Source organism: Sesamum indicum, linkage group LG2 (assembly GCF_026168435.1).
Source record: "Sesamum indicum cultivar Baizhima isolate 11 linkage group LG2, ASM2616843v1, whole genome shotgun sequence".
In the NCBI taxonomy this organism is placed as follows: domain Eukaryota; kingdom Viridiplantae; phylum Streptophyta; class Magnoliopsida; order Lamiales; family Pedaliaceae; genus Sesamum; species Sesamum indicum.
In genome coordinates, this window is record NC_142658.1 from 3,781,277 (window position 1) to 3,802,867 (window position 21,591).

Genomic DNA, 21,591 nt, shown 5'->3' on the forward strand with positions numbered 1-21,591 from the left:
GTTAGATAATTATATCATTTATTATAAACCATTACTCCGGTATTTGTAATTATCTAACTGAAAAATTGAAATTCTTTTTTAATAAAATTGGTACGTGTTGTGCACACATGACGTTGGGGAAGTGGGGTTTGCCTATAAAACTTTTTATAAGGGAAATTGTTTCTATTTATCTCTTGTCAAACTTTTTTTTTTTTGTGTTTAAACATGAGGTAAGAAGCATCAAACCTACTTTGTTTTTTTTTTTTCTTTTCCACCATCCCAGCCTCACTTAATGGCCACGTACGCCTTGCTATTTGCAATTTAACGTCAATACCAAAAGTGCCAACTGAGGATTTTTTGCGGTACCTTTTTAAGTTATTTTTTAAATCATAGTACCAATATTACAAGAGATTTTGTGGTAATAATATTGCGAGGGCTCTAAAATATGATACCAAAATTGTAATTTTCTCCTCTTCTTCTTCTTCTTCTTCGTTTTTTCTTTTTTAATTTTTACTCCTCTCTCGTGCCGTTCACGTGAAGGCGCCTAATTTAACGTTGCACGTGGCCTTGCCGTTAAAGTTCTAATGGAAATATCTTAAATATTCCATTACTATAGTACCTTTACAAGTTATTTTCAAATTATGATACCAATATTGCAAAGAACTCTAAATTTTGGTACCAAAATTGTAATTTAAAAAAAATAAATATTTAAAGAATATATAAAAGAAATGGAGGGTGTGTAAGATAAATAATCTATGGAGCATATTAGTCCAAAATATATTTTCAAAAATTCTAAAAATATATATATAATTATAAATTATAATCTAAAGTAATATTTTGGTCAATTTATCACAAAAATTGAAAATCTAACGAAAGTTAATAGAATAGGCTTGTTGTTAGATTGACTTTCAAAATAAAGAGAATTTATAATTTTTTAAATAATAAAAAAATATTTATAATTATGCAAAATCTCATGAAAGTGGTTAATGCATTCAAAAAACGTACGAGTCCAATTGATATGGATTATGCTCAAAGTTTGGGCCGAAGCGAATGCAAATCCTAAAGAGAGAACCTGCAAAAGAGGTATTAATACTCCGACACCCAAATTAGTATCGATTTAGGAGAAAAATAATCGTAAAAACAAAATATAATGAGAAATCGTGATAGAGTAAGCAATATCATGAGAGAAATCATGCTAAGAATACAATTCAAATGCTAAGATAAGAATAGAGAATGGTTTTCCAGATTGTGGAAGGAGTACCCATAGAGGGATTGAATGTGTCCTTATTGGAGGACTAAAGAAGGCGTTCCTATTGAAGGACTAAAGAAGACGTCTCTATTAGAGGACTGAAGAAGGCATCTCTGTTGAGGGTTACTGAAATGAGAAATTGAAATAAAAATAAGGATTTCGTGAGTAAAATAAGGCAAAATCATGAGTTGAGAGTTGTAGCAAAATAGCAAGATAATTTCTAGCTTTTTGAAGGTGTGTTGAGGGGATGCTGCTTGTATTTATAGAGAATGAGTCCCTCTTCGTAGGGTGAGTTGTATTTTAAAAAAAGAAGGCAAAAATTTGAGGATAAGGCATGATCTGATATCCTCCTTGACTTGAGCAGCACGGTTTTTAGTTGGGGGATGACTCCTTTTACATGATAATTCCTACTTCTACAAGGAGTGCTTTTTAGGTGAGTCCAGCTTTATGGGGGCGCTTCCCTTTCCTGGGTTGGATTTGGAAGGTGGGTTTGAGGTCCGGTAGGCCTTGTACTAGACCTCCTTCTTGGGCCAAATTGAGCTTACCTCTTGGATTGAGTCTGGTGTACTGGGCTTCCCTCTTGGGCTGAACTTAGTACTTTTTCAACGGTCGTCTTCATGATGTAAGCCTCTTAGGATGATACGGGCTTCTCATTTCTTTATTCTTTTTGGATCGTTTAGGCTTTTTTAGACCAATCTATTTTTATGCACATTAGTAGTTATAATTTATCCTCGTACAAGTGCAAAAAACTAGAAAAATATCCAGCTATTCAAAAATTGACTCGACTTGAATGACTCTATCGTATCATATGATTCATTTTAAATCAATGGAGTTTAACTTCTAGGCATTTTATATGATTGGTTCAAGTGAATTACACTATAAATAGAATATAGAAGGATCTCCACTTTTGATTATTTACTTCACGCAATTTTTTAAAAAGTCCCAAAATTATATTTGTTGGACACATTTAGTCCTAGGGACCAACTTTCATAAATACAATTGCCATAAAATTAATTAAATTGTATATGAATTATAGGAATCCGAAGTAAATTAAAATCTCCGCGGGAACAGTAAGCTTTTCCGCGGCAGGCGTGATGGAAAGAAAAAGACAAAAAGGTGAAAAGGTGGGAGTTGGAGATGAGGTAGAGTGCGTCTGCTGGACAGCGGTTACGAGCGGTGTTGAGCATCCACTTCCATGGCATCGCTATAAGTAGGAATTTAATTCCATTTATTGATTGCATTGAAAAGCGGCGATGCTTTGACGTTTTGGGGGTTTGCATGCAATGCGAGGCATAAAATCCGATTTTACTCAGTGTGTATGTGTCCGATGTATGCGTATATTACTCATTTGCGTAGCCAGTTGCTCCGCTGCCATGTGTTTCTCAGCTTTTTCTTGATGATTTCCACTTGTCAAAATCATCTTTCTTATTTCTCGCTAATAAAATGCAGAATCGATCCATTTATAGTCTTTTTTTCTTTACCTGAAACGTTTCATTTGTACTACAAACATAGACGAAGGAAGCTTGCTGGCGTGGTGACCGCAATTGGGTTGGGTTTTTTTCTTGAAGGTGGTATCTCTCTCTCTCTCTCTCTCTCTTTTATCAGCTTTACATGCATTACGTTAATATTTTTTTCGCCAAAGTGATTTTTGTATTTATTAAAATTTATAATTTTTGGACTTCTCGTTTGGGTTAGGATTGTTGGTGGATCGAATTTGATGGCAAACTTTTACAGGGAGGAAGAGTGAATTATTTGTTCATGGTTAAATGTTATGTTGGTTTCTTCTCTGGTTGATCATGAAAGTAGTCTTGAATGTGGATATTGTAGTCCATATTCTGATTGGTAGGTCTTATTACAACTTTAAAAAAGTAACAAGAAGGAAAGAAAGATGTAAGAGAAAAGAGAAGGCAAAAATAGTGCAAGTATATCTGAAAGTGAATAGGGCTTCCTCAATTAGTGGATTGATGGAGAGAATTAATAATAGTTTGGAATTAGTGCATAATCTTGTTGTGGAATTGCCTTACCTGTCGCCATGGTTTTCATCTTGAACTAAAACCGATACATGCCGTGTTGAAATTGTGTCTGCTATATACAGCTGAAGCTGCCATGTTCAAGGATTTGTATTTTTTTGAGCTTTATAAGCATGGCATGCATTAGATATATTAATTTTTATGTGAATTTGGTTTAGTTTAAAGCTCAGCATTTACACATAGTCGGTGGAGATTACAACATGAGTCTCTTGGATCTCTTTCGTGCTTCATCAATTCCTGTCTTGAAAGTGCTTTTGGTGACTGGGTTGGGATCATATCTTGCACGAGATCGCATTGACATTCTGGGAGATGATGCAAGAAAGCATTTGAATAATGTAAGTCTCCATCCTATGTATATGCATGTCACTAAACAGATGAGTTTCTTGTATTTGTTCTGCATAAAAGGTACCGTTTTAGCAGTTTAGAGTGTTTACTGATCTAAAAAATTCTTACATGCATATCTGGATTTTGTGACCTTGTCGGGTGGGCATAATTTGGACATGTCTTGAAAATCCTTTTGAAGCATTTCTCTTATTTGCCTGCTCTATCCATAAGCACCTTGGATGACTTAAATCTGGAGTCGCCATGTGGAGTAATACTCCAACAAGAAACTAATTGTGATATCTCCTATGAACAGATTGTATTCTTTGTGTTTAGTCCGGCACTCGTTTCCAGCAACTTAGCCAAGACAATAACGTACGACAGCATGGTTAAGTTGTAAGATTCTCATCTTTGACTTATGAAATGTCTTTCATTTCTTTCCACCTCCTTTGACATCTCGTTCAATATCGATGTCATGTAACTCCAGGTAACTTTGCAGGTGGTTCATGCCTATTAACATCCTTTTAACGTTCATAATTGGTACAATTCTTGGTTGGGGGGTCATTCAAATTACGAGAACTCCGTTCCATCTCCGAGGACTTGTTATTGGTTGTTGTGCCGCAGGTACAACTAATAAATCGCAAACTTACCAGTTGATGGATTTGCATGATATGTAATATGCCTTTGTCTCTTAAACCAGGAACTAATTGTGAAACTTATACTATCTTTTGTTTTCTTTCTTTACTTTCATATACTCTGTAATATAAACTATTTAAAAATATCTTTTACGTTAATAGGAGTATTATTTGGATATACATATTTGTATACACAGGCAACTTGGGAAACTTGCTTCTCATTATAATCCCAGCAGTTTGTAAAGAGAGAGCAAGCCCGTTTGGGAATGCTGATGTTTGCTATGAACACGGAATGGCCTATGCCTCACTCTCAATGGCTGTAAGTCGCAGAAAATAATTAGTACAAACATAAAGAAAGCTTTGGTCAGTGATATTTTGTGATACTCTGACAAACTTCTATTGATTAATTGTAAGAAAGCTACCTGAGATGTCAGCATGAATTGTTCAGTCAAGTTTTTACATATCTCAAATTAGGCAACATCTCGATTAAACTCTAATACTCTGCTTCCTATTTCTTGTTCTTTCACTTCAGATTGGAGCTATTTATTTGTGGTCATATGTTTATAACATTGTCAGAGTATCGTCAAGTAAGAGCTCAAATGAAGTCAAAGCAAGCGACTTGTCTGTCAGTAAGTCTTAAAGGGAAAGTTCATCATCTCCATCTGGAAGGAGTTGGACAAAAGAGAACGTTTACTTTCTTCCTTTGATTTTTTCAGGAGCTGAAGACTGCGAAAGTGGATTGTCTCAGCCGCAAGAAAAAATTGAGAATGAGCCTTACGTATGTCTTTTTTATGGTGGTATCTTTATTTGTTATTCGAATCAAATATTTATGTTATTAAAATCATAAAAACATGGGATTGATAAAGTCGCATTAGCAGCAGCTGAATAAAACCGAACTGAGTGAAAGGAATGCAGAAGAAACGGAAGAAGCTACCCGTGGCTCCCCCGTTAAGGTGAGACACTGTGTTTTATAAAGAATCTTAATCTCTTTGTTCTGTAGGGATCTCTTTTCCTTAGTAAATTGGAAATGAAATCAATGGGATCTTGCTGATGGGAGTTGCTTGGAATAATATATATATATATATGTATGTATCTAAAAGTGGCGATTATGCTTTTAACTTCTGAAACCAATTGCAGGTGTCTGGTTCAGATAAAATAAAGCAACGGCTAGAGACTCTCTTCAAGCAAATGCACCTGAAGAGACTATTTGCTCCATCAACAATCGGAGCGGTATGGTTTCAGTGCTTTCACGCACATGTATGCGCTGTTTTTATGCAAGGGTTGAATTTTCGTTCCACTTAGGATACGACTTCAATGGCTCCCATGTTCTTTATCATTCAGTGTCTGAGAAAACTTATGCTGTGCTTGAAACCGGAAATGAAGCATTTTAGGGATGACAATGGACAGTCTTAAACATGAGATGATTCCATGCTACCCATGTGGGTAGGAACCCACATAGGTTGTGAACCTTAGTTTAGAATCTGAGGATATCTAAGTTAAATTATAACTAAATTCTTCTTTCTACAGATTGTTGGATTTGTGGTTGGACTTGAACCTCAAATTCGAAAACTGATGATCGGTGATGCAGCTCCTCTCCGTGTAATCCAGGATACTGCACTCTTGCTTGGGTATAATCAACAGGCAGTCACATCTTTCTATTTTTAAAAGTTAAAAGATGATTATGCAAATTGTCATTTTTCCTGTATGTGATAACCCATTTCAGCTCCATCCATTGACCAACCTTCTATTAGCTTAAGCAAATAAAGGATAAAGTAGCTTCTCTGTGCATAATTGCCACATATTGAGAAAGTGCTAGTTCCTGTAAGTCCAGTTTGAGGGATACACACCAGTATAATAGTTAATAGTTGATTGTCTATTACAATTGGTATGAAAAGCTATTTTAATAAGTGCTTATGCTCCTTGTCCAACAATGCAGGGATGGAGCTATTCCAGCCGTCACACTGGTCATGGGTGGGAACCTTTTAAAAGGTTAATGCTAAAGAAATTCAGTCTTTGTATTGCAATACATAACCATATATCATGGAGTTTGGCGAGACTCCCTCTGCCCGAGAAATAAATTGGTGATTATTGTTTACCATTTATTTCAGGTTTAAAAGGTTCAGGAATTCAGAAGTCCATTATTTTAGGCATTCTTATTGTTCGATATGTCGCCCTGCCTCTGATAGGCATTGGCGTTGTTAAAGGGGCACAAAAATTAGGCTTGGTGCATGATAATCCATTATATCGATTTGTTCTTCTGCTGCAGTTTTCACTTCCCCCTGCGATGAACATAGGTACGTCGAAGCTTACAGTGCTTTTTTGCTTATTTCTGTAGCTCTATCTACTTCAGTTCCAAGGGACCTTTGTGTTCTACTTATGTGCTACTATTATTGCCTTTGCCAAATTTGTTCCTCTTGGTAGTCTGAAAGATGTCCACATGAATTGAAATTGTTAATTAGATTGTTTCTCCAAATTTTGCCTCTTCTATTCAGGGTATTTCTAGGAACATTTCAATTCAGTATCAGACTCATCACTTTGTTATGTTGTGCCTTATTTAAAGCTGAAAACTTGTGGTATTTGTTAGCTATCTTTGGGACTAAGGTTAAATCAATTCTTTTAATGGCCGTCTTTTACTTCTTTTATACCTCTTTCCATATAGTGTAATTTCACTTTTGCACTCATGGATGTAGTTTCCATTTTGGGAATCGTGTAAATATTTTGCCTTTTTATGATTTTACTCTCTTGATTTGTGCTTGAATATCGACACTAAGGTAAAAATGGGTATAACAGGAATCTGCAAGCTATATTACAGTTTTTAATTGTTGTACTGAGATTCTGAAAGTGAACATGTGCAAAAATTATTAGGAAAAGAAGAACTAGTAATTGTAGGACACAAGTTCTACAGGGGTTGCAAAATTAGTTGACGTTCAAAATGGGTTTCTCACTGGGATAGTTTCACGTGAATTATAATAAACAGTTACGCTTCAACTATTTATATTAGGCCACTAGAACAATATGTAAATTATAATTTTACCCTGAATGTAATGCCGGGACAAGCTCCATACTCCAACAAATGTCCCATAACAACAAATATGTATATCAAGAGGACATGATGTCAGCGGTTCTTTTTTGTATGGATCGAGTTTGTCACCACCAAATGATATGAATGATGAATCATGTTATGTAAGGTATTACTATTGACATAGCATGCATGGTTTATTGAGTTTTGTGATTTTCCTAAATAACTCTATTTCTGTCTACATGACAGGAACAATGACTCAGTTGTTTGGGCTTGGAGAGAGTGAATGCTCTGTTATTATGCTATGGTGTTATGCGTTGGCTTCTGTATTCCTCACGTTGTGGTCGATGTTGTTCCTATGGCTGGTTTCTTGAATACAATTTTACCAAATTCCTTGCGCTCTTGCTGTGATACATTGCTCTGTTTGGCAACAACGACACCAGCCGGCTGGTCCATGGCCTAGTTTCACCAACTATTTGGTCGACTTGGGCACAATAGTAGCATCTAATTACCGTCCCCATATTCTCATTTGTTAGATTTTTGTAGAGGTATGAATGTGTTAGATATTACTTTAAACACTTTTACCTATGAAAAAAATAGTAATTATTAAATATTAAATATACGAATGTAGAATATTAGAAGAGGTCTTCGGTGCATTGTGATACATAGCAGACATTGGAGTTCAAATTCTGGGATTACAGTAGATTGATGGAGGTGAATGTGATGAAGAAATTACATTAAATTAGAAGAGTGTCCAAATCCCAGCAGCATTGTCCAAAAAACTGAAGTTGGTGGACTGGTGTTTATTATGATGAGGAGGTTGTTGTTGTGAGTATTGTCCTCTCATGTCATGTGAATGTTGTTGGGAGGGGGGGTTCATTTTCGTTAATCATTGGGGTTACTCTCATTTATTTGACTTTACTTAATTCTCAGACAAATTTGGTACAAAATTAGTAATGATTTGATGGGACATATATAGTATCGTCTATTAATTTTTCAAACTCAGTGATCTATTTCTCACAAAAACAAGACTGGCTGATTTGTCACTAGGCTATTTGCTTGTACTTCAAAATTAAATATCTATCTTGCATATATTATTAAACAAACTGTATTTCTAATAAAAATATTTAGAATATATTAAAGCATACCCAATTCATATATATAAAAAAAAAAAAAAAACATGGTTGTGTCTGGATGAATTTTCAAGGAGTCTTGAAAATTGTTTTTTTGGTTTTATGGAAATTCTGAAAATAATCTATATCTATATATTATATATAAAAGGGTGAATCTCTTAAGTGTTTGTTCCCTATTGTGAAAAGATATCATACCCTTGCTTAAATAATTCTTTTAATAATAAATAAAAATTAGTTATAAAAAAATCTATCAAAAAATAATTTAATAGTCCTAATATCTCCAAACTACTCAATGAAAAATATGTTTAAGTAGTTGAGAGGAATTAGAACTACTAAATAGTTTTCTTTTTATTTAAAACTGTCTTTTTATAGCTAACTTTTATTTATTATTAAAAAGAATAACTTTAAGCAAGGGTTCAAATGTCTTTCTACAAATTTCTTACAAATATATAAATTACAAATTTTTACTAAAGATTAATATAATATGTATAAAAAGAGTAAATTACAACGACCTCCCTTGAGATTTGACATAATTACGAATATCCCCTTGTTGTTTGAAAAATTACCAATATTTCTCTAATTTTAATGACCGTCTAACTATTAGCCTAATCCGTTAGATTTTCATTTATTTTTTATGGTGAACTGACCAAAATGTCCTTGTGAATTAAAAATTATAATTTTATTTAATTTTTTTTATGGACTAAGCAGATAATTTTTTTATAATTTTTTAAAATTTTTCCATCCTTACCATTCGATTTTTTTATAAGTTTTATTTTTTTTGAAAAAAATAAAATTACAGTAAGGGCAACTTGCAATTTCATACCTCCATTCAAAAATTACATAATTTTATCAAACATCAGAGGATATTTATAATTTTTCAAATAATAAGGGGGTATTCGTAATTGTGTCAAACCTCAGAGGAGGTTGTTGTAATTTACCCTTATAAAAATTCTAAAATCATCAACGATGTTTTAATCCCTTACAAAGCTTCGTAACTATTTTAAATTTTAAAAAAAATGGTACCTATTAGTTCATAATATTTTGTAGTTGAGAGTTGGGCAAATAGAACATTTCTTATAAATATTTGTCATTGTTAAGAGACATGGTAGAAATAATAATAACAATAAAGAAGATGCTAATATTGTTATCGAAAAAAATTATGGTGAAGTCTTCATAGTGTGTGATGTAAATGTTGTACAGTCTCCTTTAAAATAAATAAATGGTTGATTGATTCAAATTGTACTTTTCACTTGAGTCCTTCTAAAGATACTTTTACTAATTATAAGTCTAAAAGTTGTAGTTTTGTGTCAATGGCTAATGAGAAATTTTGTGAAATTAAAGGTCTTGGAGACATTTGTTTAACATTTCAAAATAGTTATAAGTTAACCTTAAAGAATGTTAGGTATGTTCTTGACTTGAGTCATAATCTGATTTCCTGCTATGCCCTTGAGGAAGAAGGGCTTGAGGGTAGATGGGGAAAGGGAATTATGAAAAGTATAAAAGGTTCCTTAACTGTCTATAAAGTTGAAAAGAAAAAAAACCTATATATTTGTACTATAGAGTATGATGTCCTTGCTCCATTAGTTTCTGAAAATGACAAAACTATTGTCGCATAAAAGGTTAGGCCATATTAGTTATAAAGGGCTAGAATTACTTAAAAACGAAGGAGTACTAACTGATAAACTTGAAAAATTAAAGTTTTGTTATGAATGTATTATGATAAAACAACATAAAATATATTTTCCTGCATCCTCTTCCCCAACCCCTTCAACTTCATCCTGCATTCTTAATTATATACATGCGGATGTTTGGGGACCAGCTAACATTGCTACTCATGGTGGCAATGAGTATTTTCTATCTATAATAGATAATTATTCTAAAAAAGGTCTTTGTTTTTTTAATGAAATATAAGTATGAAGTTTTTGATAAATTTAAGAAATAAAAAATTTTGGTTGAAAATCAAATTGGAAAGAAATCGCATTGGCTTCTCTATCTCTCACGCTCTGCTCCACACTCTTTCTTGAATACACACTCACCTCCATTGCTGCTTGTGCTTGTAACTATACCACCCCATGCTTCTCTACATTCATCTTAATTATCCATCCTTCTCACTTTTACTTGATTTGGTCCAATTAATTACCATAACTACACCCTCCTCCCTTTCTCTTCAAATTTGACATAATTATAAATATATTTAATATTTGGTAAATTATAAATACTTTTTTTTTTTTATCTTAATGTTCATCTAACAACGACCCTATTCCATTAGGCTTTCATTCAATTTTTATGACGAACTAATCAAAATGTCTTATGATTTATAAAATTAAAATCTTATATATTTTTTAGAATTTTTTTATGTATTAATATTCTCCATGCACTTAATTTTTTTTATATATTTTTTTCAAATAACTTTTTTATTTTTTTTAAAAATTTCAGTAAGAGTAAAATAGTAATGCCCACTTCACTATCTAAAGGCTATATAATTATTTTCCATTTGAGGGAGGTATTTATAATTTTTCAAATAATAAGGAGGTATTTATAATTATGTCAAACCTTATAAAAGATAGCTATAATTTAATCTACGTACGTTTATTAGCCACTATAATGTTTTAGTGAAGTTGATTCAAAATGGCATATATAGACTAAGCTATTTGCTTCACTATTTCATCTAAACTTGTATAAGCTTTTAACTCAAAACATAATATTCTACTTTAATAAAATTTTAATTGGATTAATTATAAATAAATAATTAAATAAACTTTAATTATTTTATTTTTAATTTAAATTAAATTTTACTTTGTAAAGAAATAGAAGATAGTAATATATGTATATATATATATATACAATTGTATTAAATTGTAATGATAGTAACACTATTTTTATGTACTAGTCGTCGCAATATACAGTCCCGACAAGTATATAAAAAATAAATGTGGGGTGAAGTGAAAGACAAAAAATAAATTACACTTTTTATTTATTAAAAATATAAAAAAATTGTGAGAAAAAGAAATATAAAGAAGTGAGGTGTGGGTCGAGAGAAAAAAAATTAAAATTATTATTTTGATCAAGATTTTTTTAAATAAATAAATAAGTTAAAAGGATAAATTTGAATATTTCAGAATTAAGACAAAAGGTTTTCTTTTATGGCAGTATAGATGGGATGTGTAATTATATAAGAAGGAAAGTTGATTTATGCAATTTCACTATATCTGATGGGTGTAAATGTAATTTATGGTTTTATTTTCACGGGATCACACGCACCAATCACACCAGGAAGAACAGCTTGAATACGTGTCTCCGGCGCCGCTTTTGACTGTTGTCACCTATCGTTTTGGACTATATACATAAAAATGGAGCATCCACATCAACTTCCATCGCCGCCATGCCGTCATTATAAGCATCAATCCCTGCAAATTATGTTCATTTACTCGCTGCTACCAACGGAAGCGGTGAGGCACGCGGCCGGCGACACTGTTCTTGGGTTGCATGCGAAAATTGAAACCGGCTGAATGTTACGTGTGTGTGTTTATGTTTGTCTGTGTAATTATCTGACTTCTTTACCAGAAGGTAGTTTTTTTTTTAAGTATGTGTCGTTTTCTGTGTGTAATATGCTGCTCTGACATGAGTTTCTCAGGCTTTTCTACGTGATTCCCACTTGTGACGATTATTAACTTTGTTAATCTTGTTTATCTCAAATAAAAAATTGGTAACTCTTGTTTATCTCTAATAAAAAGCAGATTTTGTTTGAGTTCTTTACTTTGTCTAAAACTCTTTTTTAATATTATCATACAGAACATATGCACCACTGCTCATTATTGCTTATATTCTTTCGAGGGAAGAAGCTCGCTGGAGTAGTGAGCCTGACTAGATTAAATCTTGATTCTTGAGGGGTGAGTAATTTTATTTCATCTATTTTCTTTTTAATAATCTGATTAGAATTTTGCCTCCGAGTAAATTTGCTGGAAGGTTATAGTCAATTTTCTTTCTTTTATTTTTTTTAAAGATTTTCTTTTTGGATTCTCCTTTAGAGCTGTAGCTGGATCGATTTGATGCCATTCAGGGTGAGGCAAAATAATTTCTTCGTTCATGGTTAGCTGTCATGAAGAATTCTTATGTGCTTGAGAGTATTCTTGATGCATATCATAGCCCCCATACTGACTAGTGGGTCTTTTGCAACCCAAAAGCATAAGAAGTAAGCATCTTTAATAGTGAAAAGGGCTTCCTCAATCAATCAGTGGATCAATAGTGAGACTTTGAGTTATAAAGATTGTGTATTATCTTGTGTGGTTTTATCTACATCCAAGTCTCATATGGTTCATGTTTTTTCTTGAACTAGAACTCTTATGTTTAGGTTTCTGATAGAGTTGAAAGAGACATTTAAGGAGTATATAGCAGCTATACATAGCTGTCAGACCCAAGGATTTGTATTTTCTGAGCTTAACAAGTACGGTGCATTAGATACTACTATTTTCAAATTCTATATGATTTAGCTTAAAGCTTGTCTATAGATATATTGCGCAGGTGGACGTTGCAACATGGCTTTCTTGGATCTCTTTATTACTTCATCAATTCCTGTCCTGAAAGTGCTTTTGGTGACTGGATTGGGATCCTATCTTGCACTAGATCGGATAGGCATTCTTGGAGATGATGCACGGAAGCATCTGAATAATGTAAGTTTCCGTCCTATATTTCTTCACGTAAGTGTCCGTCCTATATATGCTTGTCTAATACCTTCTTCATTCTTTCTATTTCCGCTCTTGTCCAATCGAATGAAAGCGTCCAGGGAAATCTTGCTAATTGGGCTTCTTTTCTACAGTATCTGTCCAACTTAATACACGTCCTTTTTATCAGATATAGTTTTCTTCTAGTTTGAATTTTCACAATATGCTAGTTTTGAGACTCATGACAGCTTGACCTTACGAGCCTCTCCTTAAAAGATAAGAAACTTTAATCTTCTTTCCAATTGATGTTGTGTGTGCACCTGGGAAGATAGAATATTTGCCATCTTCTGTTAAATGTTTATCATCTCATTCTAAAGACAGAATTTCATTACGACAAATTCGACGTTTCTACTGAGGGAAGATTCTGTGTCTGTTTCTCTCCTTTCAGTTGTCTTTCCATGTTTTCTTTTTCGTTCAGGAACATAAATAATGAAGTCTTTTTTAAAATGCAAACTTTGTTATTATGTTCCTGTATTGATGACTCCAAATTGCTAGCGTATACGTAGAATTAAACACATTGCCTTGATTTTGATAACCCTGGCTCTGATGTCAAGTGAGTCTGATTTAACACACACTGATCATATCCTATTAACCGAAAAATGTCTGTCTTCAACATCTCCAGCAAGATAGATAATTACTCAGCCGTTAGGAAAGGATGTACGCTAAACATTTTAGTTCATTGTATTTGGTCTGCATAAAGAAGGTATCTAGACCATTGCAGCAGTTCACAGCATTTGCAGACCTAAATGGGCATATCTTCTACAAATGTTGGGATCTTGTGACCTTGTGGCCTAACATAATCTTGCATGCATATATACGTTAAAGATCCTCCTGAAGCACTTCAGTGACATACCTACTCTTTCATTGGTCCATTCAAGGCCTATCGAAGATTCAACGTGAAGCTGTCTTGTGGAGTAAAACTCCACCAAGAAACTAATTCTGATTTCTTGTATGACAGATCATATTCTTTGTATTTAATCCAGCGCTCGTCTCCAGCAACTTAGCCAAGGAAATAACATATGAAAGCATGGTAAAGATGTAAGATTCTCATCTCTGACGTTCAAAGTGGTTCCCTTTCTTCTATCCTACTATAACCTCTTGTACCATATCAATGTTGTGTAACTCCAGAAAATTTTACAGGTGGTTCATGCCCTTTAATATCCTTATCACGTTTGTAATTGGTTCAATTCTTGGTTTGGTGATTGTTAGAATCACAAAAGCTCCGCCCCATCTCCAAGGACTTGTTATAGGTTGTTGTGCTGCAGGTACTCCTTAAACTGGATTTGCATGAGATACAATGCCTTTTTCTTAGAGCAGGAGCCAACTTTGCATGCTACCCTGTTCTCTTTTCCTTCGTTACTTTGTTTTACTCAGTAATCTGAAGTACTCCATTTACAATTTATTTGTTAATAGTTTTAAAATAGAAACATCAGACTGAAAAATTAATTAATTAACTAACCAACAGACTTATAATTCCAAAGTAAGTTCCAGTTAAACCCATTTGATAAGTAGAGGGTCAGGAAAGGACACAAGGGAGTAATAAGAAATACTGAAATATTCACAAGCAGAGATAATTGGTTAGAATTTGAACATAGATGAGGTCTTGCATCATAATAAATATTTTGTGTTTTTTGTTTGTTTAATCATCTAATGCACTTCAAATGTTTTAACTATATTGAAGTTGATTACCAAATTGGCAAGAATATTTTCACAAGAGAAACTTGATAGATCAGCTATTCTTCAGTTCACGCACAAGAGGTTACATATCAACTCCAAAATCCAACCTCCTTCCTCCTAACTTGTAACTCAGTTGAAATGAACCAAACAATTGCATTATGATTACTAGGTGCTATGAATTCTTGTGCCCAAGTGAACCAAAGCCCACTGATATGATGCCACTGCAAGCATAGCATAACTAGATTATACCAACCTCATATGCTATTGGTTTGTGGACAGGCAACTTGGGAAACTTGCTTTTCATAATTATTCCAACAGCTCGTAAAGAGAGAACAAGCACATTTGGGGATGCTGATGTTTGTCATGAAAATGGGATGGCCTATGCCTCACTTTCATTGGCGGTAAGTTCAGAAATAATTGGCATAGATGGAAAATGCTTTTGATCAATGGTATTTTGCAGTAATTCTACGAACATCTAGTAGTTACTTTTATAAATGTATGAACGCTAATTGAAATAGACAGCGGGGATATGGGTTCATTCGACTTGGGTCATGTCTGCATTTCGTACTCAATGCTGGCTTTTGAATTACTTGTTTCATTTTATACAAATCTCAACTATTTAACATTCTCTGACTTCTTGATGGAAGTCTAATACCCTGTTTCCTGTTCCTTGATCTTTTGCTTCAGATTGGAGCAATTTATTTATGGGCTTATGTTTATAATATCGTTAGAGTATCTTCAAGTATGTTCTCAAGAGAAAGCTCATCGTCTCCATCAGGAGGAAGTTGGACAGAACCTTTACTTTCTTCAAGCAATTCGCCACAAGATAGATTTGAGAATAAGCCTCCTGTATGTTACAATATATATATATATATATATATATGCACGCATATATTTAAAGATGGAGATATGATTTTAACATCTGACAAAATCAATTCAGGTGTCTGTTGCTGCTAAAATGATGAAAAAGTTAGAGATACTCGTCGAAAAGATGAACCTAAAGAGATTATTTGCTCCATCAACAACAGCAGCGGTATGCATTTATTGCCTTCATCTACATAGAAAACACACATACATGTAGTTTATTCATTTTACTGCACACAGTACTTTAAGGATTACTTACCGTCGAACTTTTGTAGATGATTATGTAATTCTTTATTGCCAAGTTCCGAATTATTTCTTTCTATCTTATGTGTAGGCATGGTAAATTTTTATCTTGCTAATGTTGATGAAAATGAGGATCCATCCTTTATAAGACAATTCAAGGTCACTGAATGTTCATTACAACCCTTATCTTCACATACAAAAGCATTAATTACAACAATTTGGAAGTTTCTATTTTATGACCAGTCTATGTCTGAGGAAACTTTCGTGGCGTTTAAAAATGAAAATGCAGCATTTCAGGAACAACGTGAACATGTTGCTTTAGGGGAAAGAATCTCTTCTAGACAGACCTTCTACAAACAGCAATTTAGATATGTAAATGTGGATGGCTTTTTTGCCGATGGATATATAATGGAAACTTTAGTAAATGTTCTCTGTCCTACAGATTGCTGGATTTGTAGTTGGACTTGTACCTCAAATTCGAAAACTGTTGATCGGTGATGCAGCTCCTCTCCGTGTAATCCAGGATACGGCTCTCTTTCTTGGGTATGAGTGACAGACATTTACATCCTTATACTTTTATAAGTTATTACTTGATTATTATGGAAGTGCTGTTAGAAGATGACCAGATTACAGAACCTGTCATAGATATATGGCATATTATCTAAGATTACATTAGATTGACCCATCTCAAACCCACTAAATATTGAACTATAGCCTGTAGGACAAGGATATAAAATAAAGACATGAGCAGTTCTAGTACATTTAGTACCAAATGTAATGAGACCTTATTTTGAGCTAACTATAGCTTGACATATTGAGTTCTATAGATGAGGCTACAAAGTAGGACTTAATCCGACATAGATCTGATTAACAGTTTTGGGGTATGTGATCTAGGACATAGTAGACTATCTTTTGTTTTCAGTCACTGGAAAACAAAGAAAAGATCCAGAGATGTTAGTTTCTTAGTTTCAAACAAGGGCACCAAAGTAAGTGAGCAGACATTTTGTTTTGTTATTACTATTTTTTATTTTTCTTTCTGGTGGCAATAGTTTAAGGATTAGCTTCTCTTTGCACAACTGCCATGTCGATCAAGAAAGGGCTAGTAGATATTGTAAATATCAAGACTTCTCTATTCTTCCCAATTCTAGATTTGGAGTCCGGAGCCTCACAGAACGTTACACTTAGACCTGATTACTGCAAATCCATCTTGAGTGGTACACATTATTGCCAGGGGCTTTACCATTCTAGGATAAATTGTTGATGCATGACCATCTATTGCAATTTGTTTTAGATACTATCGTATTAAGAGAACTTGAAATAACATGGATGTAGGAGCATTCCCTTAACCACATAAAATTTCTGTCTTATGTTTAATTTTCGTTTTTGTCTTCGCATACATTTCATATTTCAGTCCTGCAATTTCCTTCCATTTAGGATATCTTTCTAGCGGATAGTTTATTGTTACGCTGATAACTTTAATGGATAGAAGTGCTTATGCTTCTTGTTCATCATCGCAGGGATGGAGCTATTCCAGCCGTCACATTGATCATGGGTGGGAACCTCATTAAAGGTTGATGTTGTTGGAATTTAGTCGTTATATTGCCATGTATGACCATATTTTGCCCAACTCTGGTAACTTTCTTTAGCAATACTAACTTTTGATATGTTTTCTCCATTTCAATATTTTCAGGTTTAAAAGGCTCAGGAATCCAGAAGTCCGTTATCATTGGCGTTCTTGCTGTTAGATATGTCGCCCTGCCTTTGACAGGCATCGCTGTTGTTAAAGGGGCCCTCCGATTTGGGTTGATACACAATGATCCACTATATCTGTTTGTTCTTTTGCTGCAATTCTCACTGCCACCTGCGATGAACATAGGTATGTTATAACTGGGCGCATTTTGTATAGTGGTGTCTGCTTCAGTTCCAAGTCACATTTATGTTCTGTTCTAATTGTTCCTCTTCATAGTCTTAAAGATGTCAACAAAAATAGAAATTGTTAATTACATTATTTTTCCTGGATCACCTCATCTGTTAGGACATACAAATTTAGTAAAAACTTGAAAGGCTTTCCCAGATAATTAGAGAATGTGTTGGTTGTAACTCTATTTCTGTTTACATGGCAGGAACAATAACTCAGTTATTTGGGGTTGGAGAGAGTGAATGCTCTGTAATTATGCTATGGTGTTACACATTGGCTTCTCTTTCTCTCACTCTCTGGTCGACAGTCTTCCTGTGGCTGGTTTCTTGAATATAAATTGTCCTCGACTGCTCGTGCTCCTTTATACTTTTAGCAAAATTTCAGCAACAATTGTAAAAATTTTGACGGAGAAACTTAATTGTAAAATTTTAGCGACTTTTAAGTAGTGCTTAGAAATTGCAAAATTTGCTTCCTAGATGTTGAAGACTTCAGTGATATCCAAATGACTCAGCTATTTTCTTGGAGTTTTGTTGGAGTTACAGGCAGATTTATAATGCAACAGTGATAGATTTGAGAAATTGTTGACTGAAAATTGCCTTCGTTTTGCCATTTGCTAAAATTAAGAGATTTCAAGCTTTTCCATAATAAAAAACTTTGACAACAGAAAGAACTAACATGGTGGCACTAAGAAGGTGGGAGTGAGCATGGCCCAAACTAAGCAAATTGATAGTAAACTACAATTATGGAAGCACTCTAAGTGCTTTCCTACAGAAAGGTCAATCTATAGCACAATTCTTGGGGAAAAACCAGGGGAATGATGATTAAAATATGGCCCGAGAAATGCTTGAGAGAAGCAAGATAAGTCCCATAAAAGCAGACAGCCTGGCCAATTCACTGACTTTCAGAGAAGGGACTTGTCAAGATCATCAAAATAAGGATGTTCCATAGCTTTCTTTGCGGAAATCCTCTTTGATGGCTCATATTGCAGCATTTCCTACAACATCAAACATTTCAGAACAATTAAGAAAGGATCCACTGTAGTGACATTACTCGTTAGTTTACTTAACCTAATTGGACTCACAGATAAAAGATGGAGGCCATCTTCATCCAGACCAGGGACAGCTGATGAAAGTGGCTTTGGACTCCACTGCGGGTATTCATGCCAGTTCACTAACCTGCTAACTCCGGGCCAAACTTCTTCATTTGGAGTTCCCAACAATCTGCTTCCACCAAATGCAGATGCATAAGAATAAGAGTAGCGAATTGAGTTAAGATAAACAGGATTACACATTTTTATCTGTCAACAACCTGAAAATGTGCAGAAGCTGTTGCAGCTCAGAGTCTCCAGGGAAGAGCGCTTGGTTTGTAACCAATTCAGCTGAGAAATTGACATCGAAAATCTCGTTTCAGGATTTACATGAATTCTTCATAGTAGGAAGTTTATTTAAAACAAGCAATGAACAACGTGATCAGAGAAAACTATTCATACCAAATATACAGGCAACAGACCACATATCTACTGCAGGTGAGTAGTGTGTAGCACCCAGAAGAACCTCAGGAGCTCTGTACCAGAGGGTCAATATCTGCGAATAATGCAATGATTTTACAGTCTGGTTGAGAAATTCTGGGAAAGCGTTCGTAGGGTTTTCAAAGAATGTACCTCATGAGTATACTTCTTGATGGGTACTGTGAAAGCTCTGGCAAGTCCAAGATCTGCTATTTTAAGCATCATCGTCTTGCGATCCATCAAAAGATTGTGAGGCTTAAGATCCCTAAACAACGGCATAGTTGAGTTAGACGCAGTGAGAAAAATTAATGAAGCCCTGATAAGGATCATTTCTGGAAAGAATTAAAACTTTAGAATACCTGTGTAAAACACCATGACCATGGCAGAAAGCGACACCCTTACAGAGCTGGTACATTAAACTCTGCCGTTGTGAAGAACAAAACGTTTAAGGTTCATAGTAGGATAAACTCAGACGAACTGTTAAAAATATTCCAAGAAAGCCAATGACTAATGGAAAAAATATTACCTTGACGATTTTAGGTGGGATGTGATCGCCAGTTTGACGGAAGCTGCGGATGTACTTCTTGAGGTCAGTATCCATGTATTCAAAAACCAAGTACAGAACTGTTCTGCCTTCCTTGTTCTGGCCTTGTTTCACATCAATCAATCTGTACATTTGTAATTGAAAGACATAGGACATATCATTATCACAGATTCTTAACATCTATCCTAATCATAGTTATTTACTAAATAATTATTTAAAGTTCAACTTTGATCTCCAAGTATCGGTAATGAACACAATAAATGAAAGAACCAAGACCAACAAGAAAACTAAAAAGAAGACGACGTAAACCCCAGGAATCAGTGAAAAAGCCCGAACCAAAACAAGAATCGAGACCCATAATAAACTCGAAACAGGAAATCATCTTAGAGGATCACAGAAAACCTAAAGAACCAATCAAATTAGGGAGAGAATAAAACAAAAATGTATGAGAAGGGAGCTCTCAAGTATGCCAAGAAATCAAGAAAACGGCTTAGACCCATAAGTCATGCACAATAAAAGAAAGAACGAACCCACAAAAATCCAGTAAAACCAATTGAAGAATTAGTGTAATACGAAGAAATCGTATATGAACTACGGAAAAGAAGAGAAACGAATTGAAAATGGGGAAGTGGCAAGACCTGACTACATGAGGGTCTCTGGAGAGCATTCGGAGCAAAGAAACCTCGCGAAGAGTGGTGGGGGGCACCCCTTCTTCGTCTTCGTGAAGACGGGTCTTCTTCAAAGCAACAATCTTGCCAGTGGCTTTCTCTCTTGCTCTGTACACTTTTCCATATGTCCCCTCTCCCACTTTCTCAAGCTTCTCGAATGCTTCCATGGCAGATTTCGGTTTCTCATCCATTTTCTTCTTTCTTTTCTTCTCTCTCTCTTTCTCTGCGTAGTGTGAAAAATTGCAATTCAAGATTTAGGAAGAATTTAGGTTTTTGCATGTGCGAAGCGGCGGATCCTATATACAAATGGCGGTGGGGATCACAACGGCAACATTTTTGAAATTCAAAATTTCAAAACCCTTTTCATCAAACGGGATTATTCGTCTCCAAGAGGCAAAATGCCCAAATTAGCCCCCTAGGCGCGTTTGATTTTTTTATTTTGCTTTTCCTTTATATATATATGCTAGACATTGTGTATATATACATACACTAATCATCGTAACACATCATTACCATGTGAATATAATAAATAATATTTTATATTTTATAATATATATTATAAATAAAAAATATATATATAAATCAACACACAACAATATATAGACCTAGATTTATTTTCATAGTTATAACCAAATTCATGCCTAATATTTTTATATTAGATGTTGTTGGGTACATACCTATTGAAATAATTATTTTTGGTATGGGTAGAATCTATACCTTAAATATTCGTGGGTAAAATTTTAATATGCAATGATGCATTTTTATTTGTTAATTTAAAATTATTATATTTATAATTTTTTGCTAAATCAATACAACTATTTATATATTCGAATTTAAAATAATTATTTGGTACATAATTACTTTATACTAATTTAGTATTAATTTATAAATATTATACTGGAACAAAATTTTCAAATGAATTGATATATTTAACTATAGAGGACATTGAAGTGAATATATCACATTATTAATGTAGCACTCCCTTTGCTACAAGAGTTATATCTACCATAAACGTCATACTTATAGTAATCTCTGTATTCATATATATATACATTTGCACATAATCATCTAATCAATTTGCAT

General features: G+C 34.1%; 3 protein-coding genes across 10 annotated transcripts; 2 read left to right on the forward strand and 1 right to left on the reverse strand.

The window, feature by feature from the left end:
* Positions 1–2,571: 2,571 nt before the first annotated feature.
* Positions 2,572–8,193, forward strand: LOC105178246 (protein PIN-LIKES 3). 3 transcript variants are annotated; one of them, XR_016063503.1, is made up of 14 exons: positions 2,574–2,796; positions 3,417–3,593; positions 3,896–3,975; positions 4,079–4,203; positions 4,412–4,533; positions 4,747–4,843; positions 4,931–4,992; positions 5,093–5,167; positions 5,352–5,444; positions 5,742–5,842; positions 6,151–6,203; positions 6,323–6,508; positions 7,483–7,781; positions 7,865–8,193. XR_016063503.1 is itself a non-coding variant. In XM_011101698.3 (13 exons), the coding sequence occupies exons 2-13, from the start codon at positions 3,459–3,461 to the stop codon at positions 7,605–7,607; spliced, it is 1,251 nt and encodes a 416-aa protein (XP_011100000.1). In that variant the 5' UTR covers positions 2,572–2,796; positions 3,417–3,458; the 3' UTR covers positions 7,608–8,065. The 3 variants fall into 3 exon arrangements, 2 of the variants coding, with proteins under 2 accessions (XP_011100000.1, XP_011099988.1); XM_011101698.3 differs by having other exon boundaries at positions 2,572–2,796; positions 5,096–5,167; positions 7,483–8,065; XM_011101686.3 differs by having other exon boundaries at positions 7,483–8,065.
* Positions 8,194–11,711: 3,518 nt separating this feature from the next.
* LOC105178235 (protein PIN-LIKES 1) lies at positions 11,712–18,313 on the forward strand. Of its 6 annotated transcripts, XM_020692051.2 has the most exons (13): positions 11,713–11,933; positions 12,159–12,256; positions 12,395–12,427; positions 12,875–13,036; positions 14,046–14,125; positions 14,228–14,352; positions 15,044–15,165; positions 15,452–15,613; positions 15,705–15,797; positions 16,314–16,414; positions 17,389–17,441; positions 17,562–17,747; positions 17,995–18,313. In XM_020692051.2, exons 3-13 carry the CDS (start codon positions 12,416–12,418, stop codon positions 18,117–18,119), a joined length of 1,221 nt encoding a protein of 406 aa, XP_020547710.1. In that variant the 5' UTR covers positions 11,713–11,933; positions 12,159–12,256; positions 12,395–12,415; the 3' UTR covers positions 18,120–18,313. The 6 variants fall into 6 exon arrangements, with proteins under 6 accessions (XP_088733727.1, XP_020547710.1, XP_011099968.1 ...); XM_088877601.1 differs by lacking the exon at positions 12,395–12,427 and having other exon boundaries at positions 11,712–11,933; positions 12,888–13,036; XM_011101666.3 differs by lacking the exon at positions 12,395–12,427 and having other exon boundaries at positions 11,714–11,933.
* Positions 18,314–18,408: 95 nt separating this feature from the next.
* Positions 18,409–20,804, reverse strand: LOC105178226 (cell division control protein 2 homolog D). The gene is made up of 8 exons (XM_011101654.3): positions 20,479–20,804; positions 19,823–19,964; positions 19,656–19,717; positions 19,450–19,561; positions 19,279–19,372; positions 19,098–19,167; positions 18,871–19,009; positions 18,409–18,783 (listed from the first exon to the last, which is right to left on the reverse strand). The coding sequence occupies exons 1-8, from the start codon at positions 20,697–20,699 to the stop codon at positions 18,691–18,693; spliced, it is 933 nt and encodes a 310-aa protein (XP_011099956.1). The 5' UTR covers positions 20,700–20,804; the 3' UTR covers positions 18,409–18,690.
* Between the last annotated feature and the right edge of the window lie 787 nt (positions 20,805–21,591).